A 22,409-nucleotide genomic window follows, 5' to 3' on the forward strand; every position below is an offset into this window, starting at 1 on the left:
TAAAATGAGGATGCTACCTACCCTGCAGGTCTGTGGTGTGGAGTACATAGGAAGGAAGTGCCGGCAGATGTAGTGTCAGAATGTCGAATCTGTGCACAAGGGCTCGTATGTAAGGTGACCACTGAGTAGCATGGTCTCCCAGGTGTCTGTGCTCCGATGCTGAGGGCACAGAGGAGGCTTGGCCCTTCCCTGGAGGTGTTTAGGGCTTACCAGCACGAGATCTTTAAAGAGTTGCTCAGTGGGACAGACTGTAGCCTGGAGTAGTGGAATGAATGCAAAGTCGATCTGGGAGCCAGAAGAAAGGCCATGACCAGAGCACACAGCATAGGCAAGGGTGGGCTCCACCTTGCCCCGCGTCAGCAGACGCCTAGAGAGCAGGCTTTGCAGGTGGAAGGTGTGCGAACGGCTGCCCCCAGGCCCCCAGGCCCTCAGAGTTCTTCTAGAAAGCAGTGTTGGCGGGTGGGGTGGAGACCTGGAAGGGGGCGGGAAGCTAGGGCTAGACTCCCAGAAGCAGGGCTGGAAGGGACTTAGAAGGGACATTTCGTTTGTTCCCCAGCCTTTGGGCAAACTGTAGGATTAAACATGACATTCTGTATCGGTGACAAAGGTCCTTAATCTAGAACCCACAGACTTCTAAGGTGCTTCACAGGGTCCCTAAACCCCCTGAAACTATGTCCAAAATATTGTCCATGTAAGTAGAATATGCATTTTTAAGGTTAAACACTGCTTTTTGAGAAGTAGGAGGTCCATCTGCCACCATGGGATGCTGGTGTCTTCTCCCCCCACCCACCCTTGTTCTTGAGGGGCGGTTGCTGGTCTTCCCAGCCGCTCTCTGGGTCAGCATGTCTGATTCGAGCCCTTACCCAGGTCCCACCTGCTGCAGGTGAGATAAGGACTTGATGACAGCCCTGGCTGCACTGAGTCTCCTCACCCTGTCCCAGCTGTTACCCAGCAAAGCACCTTGGGGAGGGTGGGGCAGCCCACTTCCGGGGAGGGGGTGGGGGAGGGAGAAGGAAGTTGATCTAAACCCGCCTCTTTCTCTGTCTGTCTCCCTTCCTTCTCCGTCCCCTCCTGCCCCTTTTCTCCCACCTTGCTCCTGCTGTAGTGTCCTGGAACTGCATGCGTTTCCTGGCCACCGGGCCCTGGCCTGTGGGAAGCCGCGGGGCTTGGTCCCCATTGCTCCCCTTGCCAAGCCCGGGTTCTCTCTACTAGTGGTGGTTTCGGTTGCAACACAGTCCAGGTTCCCAGGCAGGAGCCGCTCGGCCTGGCTGCTTCGCTACTTTTCACTGAGGAGGTGGTGGAAGGTGTCGCCTGCGTCGGCTGAGTAAGGGTGGCTGGCGGAGCCAGCAGCCCCCGCCCTGGGCCTGGCTCTTCCCGGCCTCTGTACTTTGCCCTCGCTGCCTGACAGGTTCTGCTGAATGGAAGTCGCTGGTAGTCCTTGTCCCTTTCTCCAGCCGGGTATGTTTTCCCCTTTTTTGCTCTAGGATTACCCTGTCTTCTTTCCTCCCTCCTACCCCGAACACCGGATGTCTAAAAGATTGCTAAATGGAGCCAGGCACCAGCACAGGGCAGTGAAATTCATGGGAAGGGTTTCCAGACGAACAGGCATTGGCTACGGAAGGAAGAGCAAATACCAGGAGGAGTCTCCCTTAGGTGGAGTCAGCGGGCTCAAGCAGAGCGAGAGGGGGTGCTGGTGACAGGCAGGGGCCCAGGGGGGTCTCTGGTGTGAGAGTGAGGGAGACTGGGATCTGGGCAGTCACCCAAGGGTAGTGCCCAAGGGACGCCTTTCTTCCTCCACTCCACAGTGCCCGGGCTTACTCTACCTGTGGCTAGGGAGTGCCTGCCTGTCACCCCTCCCAGCTCGGCCCCTTCTCAGCCCTGGGGAAGCCTCAGGACACTCGAGGCCAGCCCTGAGTGCAGAGCCCCGAAGCGCGAGCCTTTCCGGGGGAGAACTGTTGGAGGAGCCCCCAGCACCAGGGAAGGCGCCCCGCTCCCTGAGTCAGCGCCGGGCCTCGGGGTGGAGGCTGGCTTCCGGCGCACCTGGCAGCGCGCCTCGGCCGGCTCGGAGATCCCAGGTGGAAGGGCCCACCGGATGTCAGGCTCTCTTGTTCTTTTATCCTCCGTGTCCTGCGTTCTCTCCTCCTTTTGGTCGAGGACCCTGAAGCTGTTGAGGCCCTGCTTCTGAATCAGGCCTGCCGTTTGGTTCCAAATACGTCCTCACAGGGGACCCCGTTGTTCTTTCTGAGGGCCGCCCGAGAGCTGTGGCGTGTGCTTTCAGCAGGCTCCCTCAGACCTTTGGGACCTGCCTGGGTGTGAGGTAGGCCAGAGCCCTGGGCCGGCTGGTGTTCCGTATCTTCCTGTGAGCACGGAGGACAGACATGGCTTTAGCCAGATCCTGTTTAGCTGGCCCAGAGGGGCAGCTAGTCCTCGGCCTGGGGAGATCTGGGCCCAGGCTGCACGGGTCTCTCGGAACCAGGGAAGGGACTCTCCATAGCAGCGGCCGCACACCCTTACCTCCTCGTCAGCCTTCGGGGAAGCCGCCTCGCTTGGGGTCTCGGTCCAAGAAACGTTTTCTGTTGGAGCCTTTCTCCTTTCTCTACTCCCGTTCTCCATGCTCTACTTCCTGCTGCGGGCTCTCCTCGCCCTGTCCCACATCCCTGCTGTGGGAACATCTTACGACGTAGAAGAGGGGAGCGGGTAAGAGAAGGGCTGTACGCTTTGAGTCCTGAGAGGTGGGTGGTTCAGTCCTGACAGGGGAGTAGGTGACTTCTGGCGCGGGGGATCAAAGAGCATGTGCCAGCACTCTCTGCTTCTCTGGGTCCCGGACAAGCAGAGCCTTCTCTCTTACAGTCCTAGATACCCGGCTTGGAACGAGCGCTTCACAGCTGGCCTGTCTCGTCCCCTGCTGTGAAGGCCGGCAGCAGCGCTGGAGCAGAGGGCGGCTGACACTCAGCGTGGCCCTCTCTCCCGTGGGGCGGCCCATAGCATCTCTCGTGGGCCTCCATCTGGGCTGCAGCTGGCTTACGAGGGCTCGACTTAGATGCGGAAATCTTGTTGAGATTTCTAGCTTTGCAGACAGTAGTATTTGGGAACCAAAAATAATAGCAATAATGGTTGCTCTTTATTGAGCGTTGGCTAAAACATTTTACAGTGTTCTCTCACCTACCTAGTGTGAAGTAAGGAGTATTTTATCGCCACTTTACACATAAGGAAACCATCGCTAGTAAGTGGGGGAGCCGAGTTCTGTACGACGGAGCTCCTCATCGTCCACTAGACCATCTACCAGACCACAGATGTGTGGGGTCACCCACACCGGTCATCTTTCAGATGGTTTCCTTCCCACTTTGTAATACTCTCTTCTCCTTCTGAAGGATGGTGTTGATAATAAAGTTAGCATGTGGTGAGTAAGTGGCAGATTTAGGGTTTGACCCCTGGCAGTTTGTCTCTGGCATCCACACTCTTAACCACGCCGCTCTACCCCGGTGAGGAGGCGCCCGGATGGCAGAGCCCCGCTTGTGGTTGTGGATGTTCCTTCAAGTTCATCGTGCAGCTGAGCCTGGCAGGGAGTGCTGTCCTGCCGTGCCACACTGACCAGCCCCTGGTGCCAGAAACCCCGAGAGGGATGGGCAGCGCAGAGCTCAGGATAGGCAGTAGGCTTCGCAGCCTTGGCTTCAGAGGGGCAGAGGGCCTAAATCCCCAGGGAGATGCTGAATCCCCTATTCTACATGTTGAGGACTGGAGACTGCCAAGCTCCTGCTGCCCTGGCACCTATCCTCAGAGAAGAGGGGAGTGGCAAGAAACAGGAGGTGAATTAGAGGTTGCCGGGAAGCTTTTCTACCCATCTTCCTCCTGTGGGAGTTGGGGCAGAGGGAAGCTTTGTCCATGGTTTCTCAGGCCGGCTGGTAGGCCAGGAGGCCAGGCCTTCAGGACCCTGAAGGGTGGGGTTCAGGGTGCCGTTCAGTAGACTGACCCAAATGCAGGTACCAGCAGGACCCAGAAATGCCCTTCTCTCCAAGCGTTGTGAACCCTAGAGTTCCTTTTGGAGGGAGAAAAGCTGGTCCAGCAGTACCGCGTCAGGACCGGGCAGGCTCAGGTGCGCTCCAGGGTGTCTGGAGAGCAGAGGGCAGAGAGCTTTGTGGGTGGCAGTGGGCAGGCGTCAGAGGCTTTGGGCACTTGTGGTAGATCTGAGGATTGGTGAGGACTTAAGAAAGAGCACTCCCTGAAGGGCCACGGGGATGGCGGGAACCTCTCCCGCGTCTGCCGCACCCGGGGGGAGGGGGTCTTTTCTCCTCAAGGGTTCAGCCTCATGAGCTTCTGGGATCTGAGTCAATCAGCTGCCCCCAAACCAGGCGGCTGCTGCAGTGTGGAGAGAAAGGGAGGCCGGATATTGACACAGTGAAGAAGGGGACAGTCGGTAGCAGGACACTTACTGTGTGTTACTGTTTTTCTGCTGAAGTCTCTGGTAGGGAAGGCAAGCTCCTTGTCAGGGAACCCTGGGCAGTTCCTTGGGTGGCAGCAAGTCATTCCTTTCCTCTGTGGTTTTTGAGGGCTTCACATACAGACAGAAGGGGCTGTGAGGAACTTTGACGCCCACTCCTCTGGTCAGCCTGCCCCCCTCCAGATCGTTCCCGTGAAGTTTTCAGGGCAGCTCTGAGTGATTCTGGGGTGAGGCTCTGGCAGCAGCTATGTGCAGTCTGCTGGAGCAATGGCGTCAGATAGTCTCTGAGAGGAAAATAAGAACTAGAGTTAGACCAGACTCTCAGCAGTTTGATTGAGATATAATTCACGTATCCATACAATTCACCCATTTGAAGTGTACAGTTCAGAGCCAGCCCCGATGGCCTAGTGGTTAAAGGTGGGTGCTCTCACTGCTTTGGTGACCTAGGATCGCTTCCTGGTCACAGAACCACACCACTTGTCTGTTAGTTGCCATAGTGTGGCAGTGACTCACACAGAAGAACTAGAAGGACTTATAACTAGGTTATACAACCGTGTACTGGGGCTTTGGGGCGGGGGGAAAAATTTTTTTTTAAACTAGGGACCTGTCTGGTCGCATAGTGATTAAGTTTGCATGTTCTGCTTCAGCAGCCCAGGGTTCACAGGTTTGGATCTGGGGCACAGACCTACACACCGCTCATCAAGCCATGCTGTGGTGGCATCCCACATACAAAATAGAGGAAGATGGGCACGGGTGTTAGCTTAGGGCCACTCTTCCTCAGGAAAAAGAGGAAGATTGGCAATGGATGTTAGCTTATGGCTAATCTTCCTCACCAAAAAAAACCAAATAACTAAAGTTACAATTCAGTGGCTTTTAGGAAATTCACAGAGCTGAACATTTTCCTTATCACAGAAAGAAACCCCACACCCCATAGTTGTCACTCCCAAATCCCCCGCTCTCCTCAGCCCTCCCAGCCCTAGACTAATCTCCTTTCTGTCTCTATAGATTTGCCCATTCTGGACATTTCATGGAAATGAATCATACAGTATGTCTTCCTTTGTGACTGGTTTCATTCACTCAGCGTAATGTTTTCAAGGTTCATCTGTGTTGTAGCATGTCTCAGTACTTCATTTCTTTTCACAGCTGATGAATATTCCACTGTGTGGATCTTCCGCAGTTTGTTTATCCCATTCACCAGTTGTTGGACATTTGTGTTGTTTCCACTTTTTGGCTATCGTGACTATGGGATATTATGCGTGAACATTGGGATACAAGTTTTTGTGTGGACGTCCATTTCCATTTCTCTTGGGTGTGGACCTAGGAGTGGAATTGCTGGATCACATGGTAACTGTGTGTTTAGCCCTTTGAGGAATGTACAAGTCTTTGTATGCACGTATGTTTTTGTCTGGACCACACCCCGCGTTATGTCTGTATGCCTGCTCAGTGCCGCTGTCATCATTTCTGCTTCCTCGCACCCTTGTTGGAGCTGTCAAGTATCTAGGTAGGGCAGAACATTGCCTTGCTCAAACTCTGTCCTTCACTTCATTCTTTGCACGCATATTCACTTGGCATCCACTATAGTCCACTCTAGGTGCTGGGATGTATCAATGAATAAATGATATATGCCTGCCTTCATGAGCTTCCTTTCTCATTGGGATAGACAGCAAATCAATGCAAAATGATAAATAATGGAGGTAGATGAAAGCGTTGGGTGGCGATGAGTGCTTTGAAGTAGTTCTGATCGTGTTGCACCTGCGACTTTGAGATGCAGCCTTCTCACAGTGTGAACAGGCAGCAGGCAGAACAGTAGGAGACGCTCTCCCACGTGAGGCGGAGGAGCTGTTGGGTTATTAATGGGGGAATGTATTGCCAGGCGGTGGAGCCAGTGATGGAATAGCTCAGGTCCTAAGCTCCAACACCCACAGGATGTTGGCAAGGGACCTTGGGCTGTGCTCTTGAGGGGAAGACTGGCTCACTTCTCATCTCTTTTTTCCTTTCCCTCCTCGCCTTATGATTCTTTGCATGCCCGCCAGCCCCTTGGAATCTGCCCCTACACCCCCAGCCTCTTCGATATTTTGCAGAGGGCTGAAGGGAAGGGTGTGCGGAGCTGGAAGGCCAGTGTGCTCAAAGGTGTGCGTGTTTCCACCCTGCAGCCCACCTTGGGACATCTTGACTCCAAGCCCAGCAGTAAGTCCAACATGCTGCGGGGCCGCAACTCAGCCACCTCTGCTGACGAGCAGCCCCATATTGGCAACTATCGACTCCTCAAGACCATTGGCAAGGGTAACTTCGCTAAGGTGAAGCTGGCTCGGCACATCCTAACTGGGAAAGAGGTGAGCACTGGGGTTGGGACGTGGCAGTGTCTCCCGACTGTTAACGCTCCAGCAGGTAGTAGTGGGGCCTCCACCACAGCCAACTTCTTGTTTATCAGGCAGAAGTGAGATCTGAACAAGTAGGGGTGCTAAGAGGGCAGGGCAGAAAGGAGGCAGAAATGTAAAGGAGGAAGGAGATTTGCGTCCTGGGTTAGCTTGGGCAGAGAGGTAACCTTGGGCTTTTTGTCTCATCTTCAGGTAGCTGTGAAGATCATTGACAAGACTCAGTTGAACTCCTCCAGCCTCCAGAAAGTAAGCACACCGCACCTCCTCTCCCTTTCTAAAGCTCTCTCCAGGGGTCAGTGATCTCCTAACCCCGTTTGGACCTCCTCTTGAATCCCTAGTTGAAAATCTCTGGGCACTTCACTGTCGCACCACCCATCTCCGTGGCTCTGCTACCTTTATGGCCTTGATTGGATCTCCTGTGTTGACTCCTTCCAATTGGACTTCCTGGCCACAGGCACTGGCTCTTTAGAAGTCTTTCTGCCCCTTCCCAGCCACTTGGCCTACCTGTCTGACCTACTTCCTGCATCTTGTTATCTTCTGGCCTGTGGCCAGCCCTATGCAAAAACACATGTTTGTAGCCATTACTAGAAACACATGCAGTTACTCCCAGATCTGGAATAATCCAGGGGAGTGGCTATAGGAGTACAGGGATAAGACGAGGCAGGGAGCCTGCCCCTGGATTCTGTGCCAGCTACGTTTTGGAGATTGAGTGCGGCAGACTGCGGTTTCTGGAGGGTGAGCTCCAGCCCGGGCCTCTGGCAGTGTGCACATGAAGACAGGTTCTCCCAGTCTCCCTTCTCACTTCCAGGCTCTTCTTGACCAGAAGTCGCAACGTCGTTTGCACACAGTCTTCGCTGGTTGAGGTTGAACTTCTCCTTCCCTCTTTGACTTGTGGAGGGAAACTGAGGTCTTACTTGGCAGGTTGGGAGAACGTTCCAAGTAGGAATACATACCTCCCCCCTCTCCCAACTCAAGAAACTATGAAAGCTGGTAGGAGTGAGAAAAGGAGACTTTGATTTGCAGAAGGGGGCAGCGTGCCAGCGCCTGGGGGTTGTAGACCTGGAAGCTCTCTGCGCTTTCCCCCCCCGTGCTGCGCTCCGGCAGTCAGGGGAAGGAGGGAATCTCCCGTCTGGCTCCCGAAAGCTGCCCCCGTTAAGGTCAGTCACATTTCCTTTGTGCCCTCCCGCTCCAGCTGACCCTGGCTCAGATTTCTCACCTTGATTAACCTGGTTCTTCTCATCTCATGGCAGATTGAAGTTTTCTTTTCATGAGCACATTGTGTCATTTGAGTTAGGAGAGGGCACACCTCGTGCTAACAGAGTCAGCTACAGTGAGATGGGGAAGCTTGGGACAGGGTCTGGGGGCTGTTACCGAGAGAGATGCTCTCCGATTCAGAGCGTGTGGGTTGAGGCGCCCTGACACGCTTACACCCAAATCCAAGGTGTTTGTTTTTTGTTACCCCTGAGCTCCTTTCAAGGCTCTTTGATTCAAAGGAAACATTGCTGTCATCACTGGGGCTTCCCTGTTTGGAGCTTTCCAGAAAGAGGAGAAAGAGGGCTACTATTGGCTCAGACCCCACAGAGGAGATGCCAGTCTGGCATGGGCCATTTGGTCTTTGGAACCGTCCAGCCTGCCATCATCATTGCCAGAGTCGACCAGGCCATCTTATTCCACACCTCTTTTTTGCTCCCTGCCTCTTCCCGACTGGCTGGAAGGCACCAGTACCAGACAAATGCAGCCATTTTAAAAGCCTTTTAACACACTCTGTTACCAGGCCAATCTGATTCTGGCCGCATCACTCTGTTTAAATTTAATCCCAGAATGATCCCTAAAGGACTAGCAGTGAGGAAGCTAGCCCCCTCAGGGCTCTGGTCGAGCCCAGGAAGCTCCACACTGTCCCAGGAGAGTGCCCTTTCCAGGCCAAGTGGCTGCCCTCAGCAGCAGAACGCTGGCAGCTGCCTCCGGACCCCATTTCAGTGCTGCCCCCCTTCACCGCCCCGAGGCGGTGTCCAGGATTTTTTGCCTGTTCATCCAAGACAACTGCTGGGCCAGGGAAGAAAGCAAGAGAAACCTGGGCTCTGACAAGAAAAGGGGGCCAAGGTCAGAATCAGGTTCCTGAAGATTTTGGAAAGCCTGTCTCTTCTTCTTTCCAGCTCACGAAAGCTCTGGGACCTCGTTAAAGGAAAAAACAGTGTTCACTTTATGCCATAAACTATACTCCAAACCTCCTCTCCCCGCAAAAACCAAACCAAAACAAACAAACAAAAAACTAGTTCTGCTCTTTGTGCAAGTTGTGAGGCCTGGACGTTACGAAAAACCCCACCTCTAGTGCTCTGGCCCCCGCCGAGGGGATGGAGTTCATTTCTGTCATCTTTCTTTATGGAAATGTATGGTTTGGAGTCCCTGATTTTATTTCTCAAAGAGAGCGTGAGTGTGTGGAGGTGGATTTGATTAAAATTGGCATCAGCTATATATAGGAGTGGCTTCTTCTGTCACCACCCCAGAGGCCCAGGAGAGAAAGGCCTACCCCCAGTGCAGAGCCCTGTGACTTCTGCAAATCAGGAGATGATGGGGTCCCCCTTAGAACGCCCCACCCCTTCATGCAGACCAGGCTGGAGTCTGTCTTGGCACTGAACTTTAGAAGCAGCTCAGCTTCTGAATATTCATATACATGGACTCACACTCCTGCCTTCTGACGTACCCCAAACCCGTGTGCTGTTGGGGGCTGGATTCGGGGAGACGCGCAGGTGCTGAACCTGAGGCTGCAAGGTGTGAGAGCCCAGCTCTCCCCCTCCCCGGCCCTCCTTGTTCTCCTCCCCTCCCCCCTGCTTCCCAGCCACCCGGGACGGGCAGGGATGACCTGGACAACTGTCCTGTTTCCTTTCCTTGCCTGTTTTCTCTTTGGAAAAAGAATGCTGGCAGTGGCTCTGTTTGGGGAGCAGCCTGGGCAGGCATGACCCCTGGTGTTTTATTTTCCAGCTCTTCCGGGAAGTAAGAATAATGAAGGTTTTGAATCACCCCAACATAGGTGAGAACCAGTCATCATTCCATTCTTCCCCCACCTCAGGGCTCCACTTCCCAGCGTGTCATCCTCCCCCCACCCCCCAGGCATGTGGCCTTCTGGAGTCTTCAAGGCCGCCTCTGGGGAAGCCCAGCTCAACGGCCAGCTCTGCCTCCGGCCCACTGGGCTGTCCTTAGGAATGTGGCTGCTCTGAGAGGAGCTTGTCCTTGGGAGGCTGGGCGTGTGAGGGGGGAGCGTTCATCCCTGGGATGCCCCTGTACGTGTTGGGGCTCGATGTGTTGTCCCTCCCGCTTCTCTGACTCATGGCTTGGCCTTTTCTCTTGTAGTTAAATTATTTGAAGTGATCGAAACTGAAAAAACTCTCTACCTTGTCATGGAGTACGCCAGTGGAGGTAGGTGTGGAACTGCCTCTTCCTGCCGTGTCCCCATGCCCCCCAGACCCCACAAGCTCTGACCTAGACTCTGCCCCGTCTCTTGCAGGAGAGGTGTTTGACTACCTAGTGGCTCATGGCAGGATGAAAGAAAAAGAGGCTCGAGCCAAATTCCGCCAGGTGGGTGCGAGTCCCTCCATGGAGTATGGGCCCGACCTCTGCCTTCTGGGGTTTGGCATACATGGAGGAGCTGCCTGTCTGTAAGTGGCCTTTGGAGGGTCCTCTGGGCTTTGCTTATCTATGTGGCAGCTGAGAACTAGGTCACGGGGTCACAGTTCTGCCAGCCCCTGTGGCCTACCCTCAGGTGCCACTGGACTGACCCTTCTTCCTTCCTTTCAGATAGTGTCTGCTGTGCAGTACTGTCACCAGAAGTTTATTGTTCATAGAGACCTAAAGGTAAGGTGTGCCCTTACCCCCGCGTCTCAGTCTGGGCTGGGTTCTTGGCCTTCCATTCACCATGACGTACAGAACCATCAGGCCCCAGGTGTTCGAGGAAACCCCAGCCTTTAATTTCTTTGGAGATGGTGAGGAAGCCTCTAGGGCTGCTTTTGATAGAGGCCTTACGACTGGACTTAGGATCCCACTCCAGCTGGCCGGCAGCGGGTCTCTGCCATTTCACCTTCCAGGCAGCCAGGCCTGGCAGGAGCGCTCCAGGCTTTGCTGGTCCTTCAGGCAGCCTGGCGGCTGAGCGAGGAAAGAACGTTGGCTGTTCCCACAGCTGTGTCACAGCTGCTGTGCCGGCGTACACGCTCACTCACCTCTTTCACTGAGATGTTAGGGCGTGAGGCTGCCTATGAGTCTCCTGGCCCCTGCATCCTCAGAGCTGTGACCATGATTAACCTTGGGCCTGACGCAGACGCTTTGCACAGCTCGCAGCCTCTCTGAGCCTTCGCATCCCAGCTCTCTCAGGGCTGCCTGTGTGAGGAGTGGCCTGCACTGCCCTCCTCAGCCCAGCCTCCTCACAGCGATTGAAGAGCTGCCCTGGAGTTGGTGGAGAAAGTTCTAAGACTGGAGATGACTTCCTGTTTGTTCTCCCGTTCCCCTCAGCTCCCTCCTGCCCCGGGCCTTAGTGGAGTCCACTTGGTTCCCTGACATGTTCCACCTTACCTTCCAGGCAGAAAACCTGCTTTTGGATGCTGATATGAACATCAAGATTGCAGACTTTGGCTTCAGCAACGAGTTCACCTTTGGGAACAAGCTGGACACCTTCTGTGGCAGCCCTCCTTATGCCGCCCCGGAGCTCTTCCAGGGCAAAAAGTACGATGGCCCCGAGGTGGACGTGTGGAGCCTGGGTGTTATCCTGTATACACTGGTCAGCGGATCCCTGCCTTTTGACGGACAGAACCTCAAGGTGGAGTGCAGCGCAGACTCAGGCCGCTTGTGTTACTTCTCGTTTCCTCTCTCGGCCTCTCGCCTTGTCCCTGGTCTCCCCTTCGCCACCTCTCTACGTTCTTCCCCAGCCAGGGCTTCAGAGAAGGGCTTGCAAAAGGTAGCAGCAGTTGAAAGGTCTTCTGCGCCCGGTGTCATAATCGCAGTTGTTTCCTCGAGGGATGGGATAGATCACGTGTCCCTTCACCCTCCAAGGCACTCAGGACTTCTGGCCTCGGGCAAGCCACAGGGCACAGGGTACTTGACCGCTTCTCGGGCGAGGTGCCTTGTCCTGGGCTCTCTGCCTCCTGCTGTATTTCATGTATACCTGCCTGGCCTGTCTTAAGCTCTCAAGAGCCTGAATATTAGGTTTCTTCCCTGGGCCGTGGGGTGATGTAAATTTCCCTCCTACAGGAGCTGCGGGAGCGGGTACTGAGGGGAAAATACCGTATTCCGTTCTACATGTCCACGGACTGTGAAAACCTGCTTAAGAAATTTCTCATTCTCAATCCCAGCAAGAGAGGCACTTTAGAGGTGAGCAGCCTGAGCCCAGCTGGCTGGGAGGCCCTGGGTTCCCGAGGAAGCCTCCAAGCTGAGTCTCCTTCCCTTTCCCTTTGTTCCCCAGCAAATCATGAAAGATCGATGGATGAACGTGGGTCACGAAGATGATGAATTAAAGCCTTATGTGGAGCCACTCCCTGACTACAAGGACCCCCGGCGGACAGGTGAGGCTGTGCTGGGCCAGGAAGCTGAGCCTGCCAGGACTCAGGACCAGCCTTAACTGTGTGTCCCCCCTTGCAGAGTTGATGGTGTCCATGGGTTACACACGGGAAGAGATCCAGGACTCGCTGGTGGGCCAGAGGTACAACGAGGTGATGGCCACCTATCTGCTCCTGGGCTACAAGAGCTCCGAGGTGTGTGCCCCCTGCTCCCCTCCCTGACCGGCCACCTTCCCCGTCAGTAGCTCCCCCATGCTTCTGGCAGCCGTGGAGGGCAGACGCTTGTCTCTGAATAGGTGTGCTCTCTGCTGACAAATTTTAAGCTCTGCTCTGGTGGCCGAGGGCCTCCGGCCTTTGCTTTCACGTGTCTGCAGGAGGGAAGGAGTAGGGAAGCCTCTGGGGCCGGGGCCTGGGGCTGGGTTTTCACGTGGGCAAGCCAGATGTGGCTCGCTCTCTGTTGGCTAGACTGGGTCTGGGTCAGTCTGACTGGATTAGTTTTGTGTTGATCTAGCAATCTTTGTGTCCGTTCCATGTGTTGGTGTCTCTCTGTTTCTGGAAGTGCACATCTCGGTTTGTGGGTCTGTGGGCCTGTGTGTCTTTCTTATGGGGTCTTGAGTCTGTGTGTTGCTTCTGCCTGGTGCTGGCGTCTGGGTATGTGCATCTGTGTGCACGTGTGTCCACGGGAGTCTGTGCATCTGGAGGCTTCGTGATTGTCCTTCTGCCCGTCTGGGTGATCATGTTTGTGTCTGAGTCCGTGGGTTTCTGTGGGAGTGGAGTCTTGCTCATCATCTGTGTGTCCCCACATGTGCCACGGCCTCCCCACCCTGCTGGCCCCTGGTAGTGTTGGGCTCCTTCTCTGGGTTCTCACCTTTGCGGGCTCAGGCGTTATCTGGGGCGGAGGGTCTCTGAGTATGTTCTCGTGGACATGGACATCCCTCTCTCAGGGTGGGGGTCTTGAGGGGGTGTCTTTGGCTGTGCCTGTCAGTATCTGTGTCGGGACGTGTTTTGATGCACATTGGCCTTGCAGGGCTCTGTCTCCTGTGAGCCCGGGGCGGGTTCGGGGGAGGCAGAGTGACAGGTATGAGCGAGTCCCTCTGTAGGCACCGCTGGAGGATCAGCCCTCCCTCTTCTGTTCTTACAGCTGGAGGGCGACACCATCACCTTGAAGCCCCGGCCTCCAGCTGATCTGACCAATAGCAGCGCCCCTTCCCCCTCCCACAAGGTACAGCGCAGCGTCTCAGCCAACCCCAAGCAGCGGCGCTTCAGTGACCAGGGTAAGTGCAGCAGGAGTTGCAGCTGGGGGCTCACCCCTCTCCTGAGAGGTCACAGGTCCTGGGGGCTTCAGGTGACACCGCAGAGATTCAGTCCCCATTCAGCCGCTTGCTAGTAGCATGGCCTTGGGCAAGTCACAGAACTTCTCTTGGCCCCGGTGAGGTGGGGTTTGCTGGGCTGCTGCAAGACTATAGGAAAGCACCGTGTATGTGGCGGGCACTCAGCGGGCCCCCGGCCCTCACCCATTCCCACCGTCCCTCTGGCCCAACAGCTGGTCCTGCCATTCCCACCTCGAATTCCTACTCTAAGAAGACTCAGAGTAACAACGCAGAAAATAAGCGGCCGGAGGAGGACCGGGAGTCAGGGCGGAAGGCCAGCAGCACAGCCAAAGTGCCTGCCAGCCCCCTGCCCGGCCTGGAGAGGAAGAAGACCACCCCCACCCCCTCCACGGTGAGCCATGCCATCCCTTCCCTGCTCCTGGCCAGCCCCACTCTCTCCCTCCCATTCTCTCCCCTCCTGCAGTGGGGCCTGCCCTCTCCAGGCAGCTCTTAATCCAGACCCAGCTCCCTTTTGCTGCCTCCCTGACTTCCCTCCGGGGCCACGTCTGCTTACTGTGGACAGCCTTGCCCTCAAGAGTAAAAGCAAAATCCTTTCTTTTCCCTACCCCATCTGCCCCCGGTGAAAGGGGGAGGGGAAGCAGGTCCTACAAACCTGCCAGTAGAACACTGATTTTCTGAGTACAACTCTGTCTTTTATTCCCCACAGAACAGTGTCCTCTCCACCAGCACAAATCGAAGCAGGAATTCCCCACTTTTGGAGAGGGCCAGCCTTGGCCAGGCCTCCATCCAGAATGGCAAAGACAGGTAAGCAGGCCTGGCCTTGCCTGCCCCGCTCCCTGGAACCTCTTCTTGCGGTGGTGACGTCCGTCAGCAGCACCGCCTCCCTCCCTGCTCCCTGGAATTCCGTCCCGGCTCTGTCCAGTCCAGCCTCCCACACACCAGCGCCTCCTCCCTGCTCTCCACTCCCCCCACCCGTCTCCTCTTCCCTGTGCTCCTGTGGCCGCCCCTGCGGTGCCCCAAGTGTGACTCCATGATCATCTCAGCTGCCTTCTCACTTCCTGACTGCAGCCGGGCATGGCAGCTGCGCTCCTCGAGGCATCACTCCCTGAGGCTTTGTTTTGGGGGCCCCAGCTCAGGGCAGAACTGAGATGCCCACCTGAGGGGCATACACATTGTGGGTGACTCCAGCTGTGCCCGTGAGAGCAGCGCTCCCCCAGCCTTGGCCGTCAGCATCTCCCCGTGTGTTGCATTCCTGGCTCCGCCTCTTCTGAGCTTAATGAAAATTCCCCTTAGCAACACCCTGCTCTTTCTGTCAACGAAGCATCCTTGTTCTTAGAATTCCTAGGAGACCAGTGCAGCTGGAGGCAGTTGCCTCCTGTCGGCTTCCCTGCACTTTTGGTTTCCTCTCCCAGGCTCGGGCCTGCCTCGCCTTCCTCACCCTGCCCTCCGCCTCCCAGCCCTGCTTCTCAGCTCTGACTTGCATCCCATTGCTGCTCTGGGGCCTGCTCTGCATCCTGCCGAGGCTCCTAGCTCTGGCCTTCCTGCCCTGCCCTTGCTTCCTAACCCGAACCTCCCTGCCCCCACCTGCCCCTAACCCAGGCCTCTCCGCTGCTTTTGTCTCCTAGCCTAACCATGCCAGGGTCCCGGGCCTCCACGGCTTCTGCTTCCGCCGCAGTCTCTGCGGCCCGGCCCCGCCAGCACCAGAAATCCATGTCGGCCTCCGTGCACCCCAACAAGGCCACTGGGCTGCCCCCCACGGACAGTAACTGTGAGGTGCCGCGGCCCAGGCAAGTGTGCTGTGGCAGCTGGTGCACCTGCTGCCCTCGGCCTGCCCCACCCCTGCCCCTACGATTTCTTCCCACCTGAGGGTCCTGCTCTGTTCTTGTCATCTTAGCCACAAGAAATGGCTCTGTCCCCTGCAGCCAGGAAGTGGAGAGAACCAAAAATAGCTTACTGCCCCCTTTTTCCTCCAGTTCTCCCTCTCAGAACAGGTATGCCAGAAGCCGTCCTGGGGCTCCAGAAGGAAGCCTTTTTGTTCTGAGCCTTCCTGGACGTCCTTAGGACCCTGGGGACAGTCAGCATCACAGGGACTCAACCCTTGAGGGCTGGTCAACATTGTCCCCTTGAGGTTCCAGTCTGCCCAGCTCCCACGGAGCCACTTCTCTCCAGCCTGTGCTGCTCTCCACACACGTGTCCTTCCTTCCTCCCTCCCCGCCACCATTTCCTTCCACCTCCACCCGGACGTCCTCACCAGTGTCCTCAGTGGTCACACCCCTTCCTTCTGTGTCCTCTGTGATGGCTGTCTCTGCCCTGTTCCCACCCTAGGATGGTCCATTTGGTTGGCGATGACAGCTTTCTCATGCCCTCACGCATTTCTCCCACCCCTCACCTCTTTTCCCACAGCACAGCCCCCCAGCGTGTCCCTGTCGCCTCCCCCTCCGCCCACAACATCAGCAGCAGTGGTGGAGCCCCAGACCGAACTAATTTCCCCCGGGGTGTGTCCAGTCGAAGCACCTTCCACGCTGGGCAGCTCCGGCAGGTGCGGGACCAGCAGAATTTGCCCTACGGTGTGACCCCAGCCTCTCCCTCGGGCAACAGCCAGGGCCGGCGGGGCGCCTCTGGGAGCATCTTCAGCAAATTCACCTCCAAGTTTGTACGCAGGTGAGTAGGGGGCTTAGGGTGGCAGAGAGGCTGAGGCCAGGCCTTCCTACCTGCCTGGTGGTGGGGACAGGGACACCCAGAACTGCACTTGGGTCCTGGGGTTAGAAGAGGCCTCGGGAAGCCTAAGAAATTGGGTCTTTGTCAGCACCTCAGGTGCCCAAACCCGTCCATCCCTCTGAGGCCTTCCCAGCTCCTTATACACACCCCTCGTTCTCTGGCCCCAGAGCAGATGGCCGATGCCGCCTCCTCCCTCGGAGAGTGTGAACTCAGATGCTAAAATAAAAGCCCCCTCTTCTCTCCTGGGTTCCCATGGAAACTTATATTTGGTGACGCAGCTGCAAAGTCATGAGGCCTGAGCCAGGCTGGGCCGGCAAGGAGAGTTTTTCCTAGTCTCTTGCCTCGCCCCCTCTGACCTCCTTTCCCCCGACCCACTTGGTTAGGTCTGGCTGCAGCCACTCCCCTCTGCCACTGGGAGTTGCCAAGATGAAGCCATCAATGAAGTAGCCCGGGGCGGGGGTGGGGGTGGGCCGCGCCAAGGGTGGCCTCCTCCGTTGCAGACCGATGCTCTGATGCCTCCCTGTGTGGAAACCGGGTGGGAATTCTCTTCACGAGGGTTCTCACCCGGCCCCGACCACCCCAAAGGGAAGTTTTGATTCTTGAGGGGCATCCAGCAATCTGGCCTCTTGGGATGCTGTCTCTCCATCCCACCGCTTCCTCTAAGCACCTTAGTGTAGCTCCAGAAGCAGCAGGGGGTTCAGAGAGAGCAGGGTTGCTGGCCCTACTCCTGCACTCCACTCCACTCACTGGAGCGGCCCGAAGCCAGGCCCCTTTGGGCCCTGGAACGGGGTCCAGGGCGGCGGGGCGGCCGGGAGCAGATCGGGATGTCTGGGACTCTAGTCTCGCTGAGCGGCTCTTCCACAGATGGGGCGACCCTTGGACCCTGTAAAGCCCACTCCTCACCTGCTTATCCACATACCGTCTTGTTGGTTTTTTTCTTTTATTTCTTTTTTTATTTTGTCTTTTTTTGTTTGTTTTTTTAGAAATCTGTCTTTCAGGTTTGCCAGAAGGTAGGCGTTGAGCCCGCTGTGTGTGTGTGTCTGTGTCCTGTGTCCTGCCTCCGTCACTAACTCCCCTTTTCTGGCTCTCGCTCCCTCCTCCATCTGCTAACCACGTCTGTGTGGCCCTCTCTCTGCCATCTTAAAGGGACGAAGACTGCCTCTGACCAGGCGGCGGCACGAGGCCACGTTTGCCCACTCAGGGCAGATGGCTTCGAAAATGATGGGTCTGTCCCCAAGCAAGGGGGACCTTCTCAGGGAGTTCTCCCTTTAAGATTGTCTCCTCCCCCCACCCCCAGCCCGGGTTTTGGTACAAGCATTGGGTTCCCTTTCTGGCCCTCGCCCATCTGTGCATGCGCTGTGAAGAGGCTCCACGGGGGTCGAAAGTGCGTCTGGGATGGGATCTCATTCCGGGTCTCCTGGGGGCTCCGCCTTCTCTGGTCCTTGGAACTTTGTGACCTGTTGCCCCCGTCCTACAGGATGGTAGGACTTTGGAGGTACTCCAGGGACCCTGGGATCCCAGGACTTCACTCTGAGCCTCCAGGCCCAAGGAGCCTTTGCCTCACGAGTGGGGCACAGCACCCCCTTCTGGCAGCTCCTGCAGAACTAGGCCCACCCCGCTCTCCCCCGGCACACCTCCTGCCTCCCCCAGTATCTGGACGAATGAGCCACCTCTCTGGGCTAGGTGCTCCTGATATGGCCTGTGGCTTCCGAAGAGCCAGGAGCTGGGATGTTCTAGGTCTGGGCTGCTTACCCCTAAGCTCTGGCGAAACGATGGGAGATCCCACCTCAGGCATCTCCCTTCGTAGGCCAGATTCTGGCTTTGCCACCCCTGGCCCTACCCTCCTCCTCTCTGGAGGCCTGAGTGGGCCAAATACCAAGTTGAAGACCAGCGGCCAGGTTGGGAGCCCTGGTTCCCCAAGGCTGTCAGCCCAGGCCCTGTGCTTGGGCGGGGACACCTCGCCAGGCACGTTGGTGTCCTAGCTGACAGAGGAGGGGCCAAGACAGGGTCTTCAGGCTTTCCCCCTTCCGCCCACTGCTCCCCACCCAGCCCTTCACTGCATGGCTGACTGTTGACTCACAAGGCCCCAGTGGGGGCCTGCCCTGCAGGGCGCCTCCACCCACAGGGCAGGAGCCAGGTGGGGCTGGAGAGAGCAGCCAGGCTCCTTCCCCTGCACAGCCCGGGCTCGCTGCTCGCGGTGCGCTGGTTTGCAGTTGTGCGTCTGTTGTGTCTTTGTGTTCCTTTTACATGTGCTGCTGCTGCTCTCTCTCACTCCTCCTCACATCCCTGCCCTCTTGCAATCCCCAGTTTCCCGGCTCCAGGCACCCATCTTCCAGCCAGGAGCTGGAGAAGCCGCTCAGCGGGGCCAGACCTGTTCCCCACCCACCCTCTCAAGCAAGGTGTCTGCCCTGCCCTGCCCTCCATCCTCCATTCTCTACAAGCAGAGGGCCTGGCAGGCAGGGAGTTATAAAAGAATGGGCGAGGCAGGCTGGCACAGCTGGCCTCAGGGCCCTTCTCCTCCCCGCCCAGCCCCGGGTGTCCTCAGAGCAGTTCCGGCTCTTGAGCCTGTGAGCTTCTGGACAGAGACCTCTGTCTCCCCCCTGCCCCTTCCGTCCCAGAGGACTGCGGTTCAGAGACCCGCTCACAGCGTGAGCCCTGGCTGTGGGCTGGTGGGGGAAGCTGCCTCGTGCTGTGGCTGTGTGCTGATGCGTGTGCCTGCACATCCACACCCTCTTCCTCCCCCAGAGCAGAGGCTCCTTCTCCCCAGCACAGATATCTGGGAGTGTGGGGAGGGACAGCCCCCCTGTGCTGGGCTCCCTGTTGGAAAGGGACAGTCGAGCTGCCAGTGTGAGGTGCTGCAGAGCCACGTTGGCCTGCCAGGTGACAGGCAAATGGCCTTTGGGCTTGGGTCCTGCCCACCCGCCAGTGGCGCCTCCCCGGACCCACCCTCACCTGGGTCTGCGGCGGCGGAAGGAGCGAGAGGTCCCAGCACTAAACTCTCCCTCGCTCTATTTTTTGAGGAACCTGAATGAACCTGAAAGCAAAGACCGAGTGGAGACGCTCAGGTGAGAGGGCGGGAGCAGCACTGGCCCTGCCCGGGCCGCCGGGCTCGCCACACGCCGCCTGCTCCTCCTTCCTTCTGCCACCTGGCTCTTCCCCCGGTGGTTCTGCCCTGTCCTCACCCTCTTGGGGCCTCCCTTTCCTCAGAGAATCCCCACAGCCCAGCTGTAGTCGGTGTGGGCCCTTCCCCTCAGATCTGGTATATTCTAGAAGCAGGGGCCCTGGGCTGGGCGGTCGGGGCTACAGATTCCTACCCATTGACTGGCTCACTTCTGTGCCTCAGCTGCTTCTTTCTGTCCAGGCTGTGAACTGCTCAGGGCTGTTGAACACTGCTCCCCTTTCTTCCCTGGCTCTCCTCCCCTCTTCAGAGCAAAGCATGGAACTGTCACCCCCCCACCCCCCATCAGGGCCTGGCCTCCCCTCGCCTTCTCCGCCCCAAGAGCCGGAGGGGCAGGCCTGCCCACCTGTCGCACCCTCCCTGCTCCCCCGGACCAGGGCTCGCATTCCCTCTTGCAGTGTCGCCTCCCGGGCACCCTCCGCTCCCCCATCGTCTCAGGGTCTGTCTGCCAGGGTGGCTGTCCCTCGGGGGGTGCCTCAGCCCCCGCCTGACTCTGCCTCTGCCCTCTCCGCAGACCTCACGTAGTGGGCAGCGGAGGTAATGACAAAGAAAAGGAGGAGTTTCGGGAGGCCAAGCCCCGCTCCCTGCGCTTCACGTGGAGTATGAAGACCACGAGCTCCATGGAGCCGAACGAGATGATGCGGGAGATCCGCAAGGTGCTGGACGCAAACAGCTGCCAGAGCGAGCTGCACGAGAAGTACATGCTGCTGTGCATGCACGGCACGCCGGGCCACGAGAACTTCGTGCAGTGGGAGATGGAGGTGTGCAAACTGCCGCGGCTCTCTCTCAACGGTGTTCGATTTAAGCGGATATCGGGCACCTCCATGGCCTTCAAAAACATTGCCTCCAAAATAGCCAACGAGCTGAAGCTTTAACAGGCTGCCAGGAGTGGGGGGCCACGGAGGCGGGCCAGCTGGACTTCGCTGCTGGGGCCGGCCGCTCCGCCCCACCTGGGCGAGACTGCAGAGATGGATCGGTGTGTCTCCCCCTGCTGGCACATCTCCCCTCCCCGCCCTTCTCAGTTTTTTCTTCCATGTTTGTGGGGGATGGGAGATGGCTCTTTCCCCCCCACATTTACCCCTGCCCAGAAGTCCCCCCCTTCCCCCCTCGCTCCCACAGGAGGCAAAGGAAGGGGAGGGAGGGTGGGGGGGCAGGGCTCCCCCTCGGTACTGCGGTTGCACAGAGTATTTCGCCTAAACCAAGAAATTTTTTAATACCAAAAAGAAAAAAGAAAAAAAAAAAAAATCCCAGCGGCCACCTTTCCTCCCTGCCCCATCGGGACAGTTGAGACTGGATCTGTGGGGTTTCCCGGGAGGGTGGCTCAGGGCTGGAACACTCTCAGGCAAGAGTGGTGGAGTTCCCTGTCAGGCCCTCCGCCAGGCCCACTTTGGGCTTCTCCCCTCTCCCCCTCGTTCCCCTCCAAGCAAACCACCAGAGGTGGCCTTCCCCTGACCTCAGGCCCCTGGGCTGGAGGCCTGGGCGGCTGGGGGCTGGGGCGGGGGTGCTGCGCAGCCCTGAAGCAGGTGGGGCTGGCGGCGAGGATGGGGCTCGGCCTCCCTCCACACTGTATCCTCTGCCCCTCCTTCCCCCGAGCTGGGCATTTCCTTCCACGAGCTGCTGTGGGGACTTTTGTCCCCCTCCTCAAAAGTCTGTGCCATCTTCTCCCATCCCCTCCCGGGTAGAAGGCGGGGCTGACCCCAGGGCTGGGAGAGGGGAGGGGACTGCAGGGCAGATGGGCTCCTCGGCCCCCAGGGGGCCGCCTGGGCTGCTAGTCTCCGGAACAGGGACGCTGGGCATTCTCCGTTATGGGAGAGCCTTTGTCTGAAAGCACAGCCCCCGCCTTTCCTCCCCCACTGCTCCCCGTCATTGGCATTAATCTAGGCACCAGCTAGTTCCATAGCAGTGACTTCCCTCACCACTCATCTCGGCCTTGCCTCTTCTTCCTGACACTGTCGCCCCTCCTCTCAGGAGACACTGCCCAGGGCCGCCTGGCGGGGCTGGATGGGGCAGCGGGGGCCGGGAGCCTCTGCCCTCCACGGGGTGGGGGGACAGCTAGGCCAAGTGATGCCCAGCTTGCCAACCTCCACGGCCAGTGTGGGAGTGGCTGGTGACGGGCGCTTGGCTGGTGGCGGCCGCTGCATCCCTTAATTTATTTCTCTGCTGTTTCTGTTCTTGAGAAATTGGGGGAGGGGGTCCTGCACAGAGGCTGCCCCCACCCTCACCTGAGTTGTACATTTTTTTGTGATGGGTTTTATTTTTTATTTTATTATTTTATTTTTTTTGATTTATGATGACTCCACCCCTACTCATCACCCCCACTCCCAGGCCAGGCTCCGTGGCAAGTCGAGCCCTTGGGTCCCAGGAAGGGGCCTCGCCAACCTCAGCCCTCCTGCCCCAAGCCCCGACTGGACTGCGGGCTGCTCCGGCTCCGACCAAGGGCTCCCCCTCCCTTCCACCCTCCCTCCCTCCCCGCTCCTGCCCTATGGAACAGCCCGGGTGCTCCGAGGGGCCCGGAGGGCATGGCTTGGCTCCCAAAGGGGGTGGTGGCCGGGGGGGCTCCCAGGCAAGGTGGCCCCTCCCCACCCAGCCCCCCCCTGCACTTAGTTTCTCCTCTGGATCAAACACGTAATAAAGAGAATGTTTGGAATCTGAGCTGCCTCCTGTTTCTTCTCCCAGCTGGGCAGGGACCCAGTCCCCGTGGGCAAGATGTGGCCCAGCCCGCCTGCCTCGCAGGAGAGAACTGATTCCTGTCTGGGGCCTGGGGGAGAGGCCTATGCTGGGTGGCCTTCGCTCCCACTCTCATGGCATTGACAGGTCCTTACACCA

The 22,409-nt window shown here is 57.6% G+C and overlaps 1 protein-coding gene across 24 annotated transcripts in view; it reads left to right on the forward strand.

Annotated features, from left to right (window-relative positions):
• The window catches only part of MARK2 (microtubule affinity regulating kinase 2), a 56,886-nt gene extending 34,651 nt beyond the window's left edge, over positions 1-22,235 (forward strand). For 3 of the 24 annotated variants that reach the window (XM_070565236.1, XM_008541275.2, XM_008541276.2), the window contains exons 2-19: positions 6,592-6,771; positions 7,009-7,062; positions 9,796-9,844; positions 10,165-10,230; positions 10,319-10,389; positions 10,609-10,665; positions 11,384-11,620; positions 12,052-12,171; positions 12,263-12,362; positions 12,439-12,551; positions 13,498-13,630; positions 13,900-14,078; positions 14,394-14,491; positions 15,313-15,474; positions 16,091-16,348; positions 17,389-17,415; positions 19,426-19,470; positions 20,098-22,235. In XM_070565236.1, coding sequence (XP_070421337.1) covers positions 6,637-6,771; positions 7,009-7,062; positions 9,796-9,844; positions 10,165-10,230; positions 10,319-10,389; positions 10,609-10,665; positions 11,384-11,620; positions 12,052-12,171; positions 12,263-12,362; positions 12,439-12,551; positions 13,498-13,630; positions 13,900-14,078; positions 14,394-14,491; positions 15,313-15,474; positions 16,091-16,348; positions 17,389-17,415; positions 19,426-19,470; positions 20,098-20,458 — 2,265 coding nt within the window. In that variant the 5' untranslated portion in view covers positions 6,592-6,636 and the 3' untranslated portion in view covers positions 20,459-22,235. Of the gene's footprint in view, positions 1-984; positions 1,459-6,591; positions 6,772-7,008; positions 7,063-9,795; positions 9,845-10,164; positions 10,231-10,318; positions 10,390-10,608; positions 10,666-11,383; positions 11,621-12,051; positions 12,172-12,262; positions 12,363-12,438; positions 12,552-13,497; positions 13,631-13,899; positions 14,079-14,393; positions 14,492-15,312; positions 15,475-16,090; positions 16,349-17,388; positions 17,416-19,425; positions 19,471-20,097 lie in introns of those variants that run through there. The other 21 variants (XM_070565238.1, XM_008541277.2, XM_070565233.1 and 18 more) reach the window with 11 other exon arrangements.
• Positions 22,236-22,409: the final 174 nt, after the last annotated feature.

Source organism: Equus przewalskii, chromosome 11 (assembly GCF_037783145.1).
Source record: "Equus przewalskii isolate Varuska chromosome 11, EquPr2, whole genome shotgun sequence".
In the NCBI taxonomy this organism is placed as follows: Eukaryota; Metazoa; Chordata; class Mammalia; order Perissodactyla; family Equidae; genus Equus; species Equus przewalskii.